Source organism: Morone saxatilis, unplaced genomic scaffold (assembly GCF_004916995.1).
Source record: "Morone saxatilis isolate NCDOM2014 unplaced genomic scaffold, NCSU_SB_2.0 Contig11, whole genome shotgun sequence".
NCBI classification, from domain to species: domain Eukaryota; kingdom Metazoa; phylum Chordata; class Actinopteri; family Moronidae; genus Morone; species Morone saxatilis.
Genome location: NW_023339663.1, coordinates 30669582 through 30675920, shown reverse-complemented (window position 1 = coordinate 30675920; position 6339 = coordinate 30669582). Strand labels below are relative to the sequence as shown.

At 38.6% G+C, this 6339-nt stretch overlaps 1 protein-coding gene across 1 annotated transcript in view; it reads right to left on the bottom strand.

Moving 5' to 3' along the window:
• Positions 1-6: 6 nt before the first annotated feature.
• Positions 7-6339, bottom strand: part of tpcn2 (two pore segment channel 2) — an 8295-nt gene continuing 1962 nt past the window's right edge. The window contains exons 3-9 of the mRNA XM_035652133.1: positions 5386-5435; positions 3979-4078; positions 2726-2797; positions 2430-2503; positions 1332-1437; positions 900-982; positions 7-813 (exon numbers count right to left, since the gene is read on the bottom strand). Of these exons, the coding sequence (XP_035508026.1) occupies positions 708-813; positions 900-982; positions 1332-1437; positions 2430-2503; positions 2726-2797; positions 3979-4078; positions 5386-5435 (591 nt within the window). The 3' untranslated portion in view covers positions 7-707. The remainder of the gene's footprint in view (positions 814-899; positions 983-1331; positions 1438-2429; positions 2504-2725; positions 2798-3978; positions 4079-5385; positions 5436-6339) is intronic.

The window sequence follows — 6339 nt, the reverse complement described above, 5'->3', positions numbered from 1 at the left end:
TGTCCTGAGATAACCTCTGTTATGTGGTCTGGCTGTAAAATGTGTATGCCCTCTGGCTGGTACTGGGTTGGGGGTGGAGGGGTTGGAGGTTGTTGTATTTGTTCTTTTAGTGTTATTATGTTTGTTTGTATGTTTATTTTTTGTCTGTTAAGCCCCTCTGGGGCGCTGTTTACTGTTCTAAATTCTAATAAAAAAACCTTGATCAAAAAACTTCAAAACAGTACTCCACAAACCAATGGGTGACATCACAATAAGGTTACACTTTGGTCTCTGTTGGCATATTTCAGGCTTTTGGAACTTTTCTTTTCACAGGACAGTTTCAGGTTTGCTGCAATCTACTTGATCCAGTTGTTGCAAGTAATGATGAAGTAGTAACTTCAAGTAGTAAGTAATAATGAACTGTGAAGTGTCTCTTATGGAAAATGCACCTAAAAAACAAAAGGCCTGGGCTACTGTAGAAACATGGAAGTTCAACATGGTGGCCTGCGTAGTAGAGGACCTGCTCCCTCTGTAGATAAAAACAGCTCATTCTACGGTACTGTAAACAAAATGATTATTATTTTCAGGCGATTATACATAAATCAAAACATACCTATGAATATTGTATTCCATTTCTGACAATAGATCCTCCTAAATGTTACACACTGGACCTTTAATGTGCACAGATGTAGAACATAATTGAAACAGTGACTGGAAGTCAAGCCCTGTTATAAATGAATGAGTGAACTGACCTCTAAGATGAGCGCCACAAACAAGTTGACCCACATGACAGAGGAGGTGAGCCACCAACACACAAAGTAGATCTTGGACCAGCTGGGAAAAATAAACCATCTTCATCAACATCAACATCATCATCAGCAGCATTAGCCGCTGTGCATGTAGAATGTATTTTTTCTTACTCTGTGGTGTATCTGCTGTATGCATCCATGAAGGCCTGCCAGTTGTTGACTATCATGACATCATACAGCAAAATGATGGCTGCCTGAGAGGAAGGGAGGGAAAGACACCTTTTTTTTACTCTTCTGCACTTTCATTCTGAGTGTATCTCAGTCTATCTTCAGCAGTACAAAAATATTTCATTTCAATGTTGCTGGGGCTAATTTTGTCATTCACACAGGCACTAAACACCACAAAAGTAGCTGTGAACCATCGCTGACAGTGATAACTCATCATCATCAAATGTCTAACAGGTTTTAAAAACTGCGTTAGAATAAGGAATAAAACAAAACAAACATATTTTAATCAAAACCATGTAATTCAACCCCAGGTTAGCTTCTTTCACTGTGAATGATAATACAAAACACTAGAGTGAAGTTGGGACTGTTACTCACAGCAAAGTCATCAAAGTTATTTGGCCAGTAGCCCAGCTGTTCATAGGTGCCACACTCCATGCTGAAGTTAGAGGTGATGTTTTCCATGGTGGTATTGGAGAGGACACTGGGATGCACAAACAATAATAACAACACACACAGTCAGAGATGAGTCAATGAACCAGTGATTGTCTTTTCAACATAGATTAGCCTAGCACATAGCATATCCAAGTACAGGAAAGGAGAAAGTTGACTGAGGTTCTGACGAGGCTTGCTCAACTGTTATTGGAGCACATAGCAAAAAGGGGCGGGGCTTAGGAAGGCTCAACTGTGAGTGGACTGATGGGAATATTTCCTGAGCTTGCTGCCAACTACCACCAGAGGTGCATAATTTGGAACCCCACAGACTGTTACACATATCTGTAGTGTGAGCACAATGCTGCTGAACCTGGAGTGTTGGTTGAAGGCACACAAGATCAGTAACGGAATAAAAAATCATTATGGGAGGTTTATAGTAATATTGCTGTGAGTCATTAAAAGTCACAGTAAAGTAAGTTCATTATGTTTTTTTAATTTGCTGCAATATTCTCAACAGCTGTCACAAAAGTGTTTTTATTGTCTGAACAACGTCTCACGGTTTCTCTCTCTGACAGCCTCACACTGTTGAACTCTCTCTGAGTGTGTGTGTATGCATCTGATAAAGCAGTGTTGCAGATTTCACACTTATTGTTCTGGGATGGTAAATTTCATACAGTGATAAGTCAGGTGCAGCAGATATTTGTATTAATTTGCATTCTCTATATTGTTATATATTTTCTATATTTTGTAGTAGTTTTGTATTTTGGTCTCGTCACCTGTGTGAAATCTCATGTGTGGTCCTTTAGTAAATAAGGACAAACACAATTTGACTGTCTAGCACCTAAAAAAGACCTCCAGTATTTAGATCAAGTTGCTTGCAAAAATATACATTTTTGTGTAGTCAGAAGCTGCTGTTACTATAATGTGTGAGAAACAAACTGCTCTGTTCCTGCTTTTTTTTTGCCAACAATAAGGTGTGAAAGAGCTTTATGTCATGGTCCTTGTTGTGTTCTGAGTGTTTCATGTGCGCTTCCTCCATACCTCATCTCTGGAGGAGGTTTAATGGCTCCCTCAAACAGCCAGATCCCAAACACAGCAAACACATAGTACACCACCTGCACAGAGAGCACAAAAAAGACATCAATCAGTTGCTACATAGGCTTGATCCCATTACATGTAAACAGCTCTGCACATCACTGGTACGTCGAGGCCATTTAAAATTTATGAGCTTTATCTCAAATGAATGTTTAGAAAATGTGTAGATGATGGGACTGACCGAAAAGTTACTATTTTTATAGCAAACAGTAAGTGTACGTGGTAGAGCTGGTGTCACTTACCACCAGTATCCCTGCAAAGGCTCTGAGGTTTTTCACCAGGTCCAACAGGGTACTTGCAACCAAAGCCATGAGCTGGAGAACAAGATGAATACATATGGAATGTTAAAAGGGGACAGAGACAGAGGAATGTATTTATGATTAAAGCTGTGTATTGGCAAGAATCTGTCGATACATATCATGATACAGGGCTTACGGTTCAATATATAAGGCAGTATATTGAGATTTTTTTTTAAATCTAATTTTAGGAAAACCACCACCATATGCATAAAATCTGAGTAAAAAGGTTTTTATGCAACCAGAACGGTGGGATCTGCATTTGTATTTATCACAGTTCAGTTGTGCAGTTTAAATAGACGGCCAGATTGGAAGGGTGCGCTTGGTTAGTGATTATTAAGCATCTTTAAATGCAGATTTGTGTTGTGAGGAAAGACATATGTAGTGTTTTACTGTATATCCCAGTGTCAGTCCCACTTTTGCTTTTATTCATTTATTTTTGTCAATGGTTTCAGTGTTCAGGCCTAGTTTTTACTGGCTGAATTTCCTCATTTAACTATTTTTGACAAGGGAGGAGAGTCGGAAACAGTTGACTAAGATATGGCTATGTCATGGGCCATAAGTGGCTGTCAGATCTGGACCACCTGTTGACCATAATTCATTGCACACACAGAGGGGGCTGTCACTGGGCCAGACCAATGCTGCTGTGTGGATAGTCACTAAATGTTTGGCTAGGCATGCAATATACTGTTATTGTTGTAATAAGTTTGTTTACTCAGAAAAGACGCCAGTTGAAATGTGAGTGCTACTGTACTTGTTCTTAAAGTTTTTATTTTAATATTCAGCAAATATCTGTATATGAATGGTCAGAGGACAGAGTCATTTATGCGTGCTGGGTGTTCTGAGCCTTTGTCAAAATGTACTTATAGTGTAAACAGTGTCAACTTTGCATGGATCTGTATTTCTTATTTTTTTTCTTATTTTTTTTTTCTTATGTCATTTTGCCTTAGGTGATTTAAACAGTGTAATGTTGTCATGGAGTCAGGGAAATTTGGGCTACGTCTGTCTGGTTTATCTGTAACCAAAAGTGTACTATTGAATCAATTTTAAAAAACTAACCCTAATCCTAGATGGCAAATCCTACACCCTGATCCTTTAAAAAGTCAACTCATTCATTTGTTTTCTTAATAACTGAGTTTTACTGGATATCATTTTATTTTTTTTATTTCTAAAGTTGAAAGCATACACCTGCTGTGTACCTTGATATCTGGGATGATGCGCAGGAAGCGGAAGACAATCAGCATGTTGATCAAACGAACCATCTCCCACAGAGACAAGAAGCCATGAGCGGATGGGTCCCTGTTGTAAAATGCACACAAGCCATTTAACAAAGCTTACTCATTTTATAGACAGGTATACAGTGACGCTATGAAATACTGTACATTCCTGTGTACAGTTGAGAAGCATTTTGAGAATCCAAATAAAAAAGGGCAAGTGCACAGTTAAAGGTGAGGTTTAGAGTGTTCAGAGTAACATCTGTCTTTCCAGGATGGGTTGGGCAATTGGATGAATAAAGGAGAACCTTTGGCTGAGTCAATTTTTTTTTTTAAATGATATGCCTCTGAAGAGCCTCTGAAAAGCATACTCAGCAACAGACGTTCAGCAGCATAGTATGCATACTGAGCCAAAATCTATCAAACTCGATGAATTAAGGGTTTACTACGTCCAGTTTGAATAAAGGAAATACAGTACCGAGGTGATGTACAGCGGCTCTGGCCAGGACTCTCATTCTGGGCATGATATATCGGCAATCACTGGTTGCTGGGATGATGGTGGCCGGTTAGAAAATTGGAACGTATTGACCAACCCCAACTCAAAATGAGTCAAATGACTAATTATGGCTATTGATCAGCTCCAGCTCCTATGAGCACTGATGGAAACATGACACACAAGCTAATAGTTGCCCCTTTTCTGATGCTATGTTGAAATTCAAAATAATTTGTTGTTTTTTACATTCTATGGGAACATCCTGCAACAATGATTTGAAAGGTGAGAGAAATTCTCCTGATTGGAGGGTAAAGAGGAAATAAGGAGACAGGTCACTGACACAGCACTGTGGAGGAAGTTCTGGCTGTGTGAGACTAGCTCGAAATAAACAACAACATAACAAAATTGCTGAGCGAATGAGGCATTGCTCGCAGCCAAATGCAAGTAACAAATATTGCTTTCTACTGTTTACTAACCCTGTCCATGACGGTCTACTAGCAATGGGAAAGGAGTCAATTTCTTTTACCCGCATTTAAAAAACGTGCATATCCACGCTAAGTATGCCATAAAATGTTATAAGTAACAACAAGTAATAAATAATAGTGTGTCTTTTTGTTTGACTTTAATTTCATCAAATATATTTGATCCAAAGATGTGTAATTGCTCTTATATTTCTCTTTGTATATGGGCTTTTTTATGTTGTCGGTCTCAGCAATATCCCTTAGTATTTCAATAATCAATATGACCTAGGTAAATATGGGTTACATTTCAAATGTAGAACTTGAGTTGATTTTAATATATTCCTGTGACTCCAATGTATTGTTATATTTCCTGAATAAAACTGAGGTTGAATATACAAATGTTCACTTTAAAATTATTAGAAGTAAATACAAACTTACCAGTGAGAATAAGGAAGCCTGTAGGCGACGTATATAGTGATCTGTAGGATCTGAAGGTAAATAAGACACATTAGATCAGCGATCAATGTTCAAAGTGGCAAATATTTGCTATATCTGCCAACTCCTGAGGTAAATATCTGTCTCTAGTTGCTAAATGCTCCACTAAGTTCACCAGCTCAATGTGTCTGTCGGCTGTTTGCTGCAGAGCAGGTAGTGCACAGTTGCTTTTTAGGGCCTTTGCACTGAAAACAGCTGCCTTCTCCTAAGCCCATATTTCCACCAGTTTTGAGAAGAACCATTGTAATGAATGATGCGCCATCAACAGAGGGCACTACACAATGCACAACAACCTGTAAAATATGACACACCTACTTTGGTTCCCAAGGAAAACCTTATTTATCCTATTTTTTGGTTTCAGCTGGGCACCAACTTTTCAGGTTCCAAACCAATTTAGTTTTAAATGTTCCAAATGGTTCAAAACTGTGTGCACGAACAGGGATGTAACCAGGTCCCTTTTGGTAGAAAAGGCCTATGAGAGCGTGAACAGTGAAACAGTAAAGTTGTTCAGAACAAGCAAGAGTTGAAACTCACTATAAAGTTCCGTAAAGCTGAGGGGAGCCCCATAATCAGCTGATAATTCTCTGTTGCTTCATCACTACCACACTGTTTTCACACTGTCGTAAGTTATCATAAAATAAACTGATTAAATACATTTGCATTTGATTGTGTGTAGATTATTCAGTCTGCTGCTGACTAACTGAACGTAATGAGGCCTATATTTAACACTGTACTCTCAATACTTTGTAGGTATGTTGACCATTAGGCTCTTCAGGCTGAACTCAGTTTGCACAGTGTGTCTCCCTCCTTATTGCCTTTGTATGTACAGGAGTATGGAAAGAAGAAGAAGAAGAAGAAGAAGAAGAAGAAGAAGAAGATATACTTTATTGATCCCCT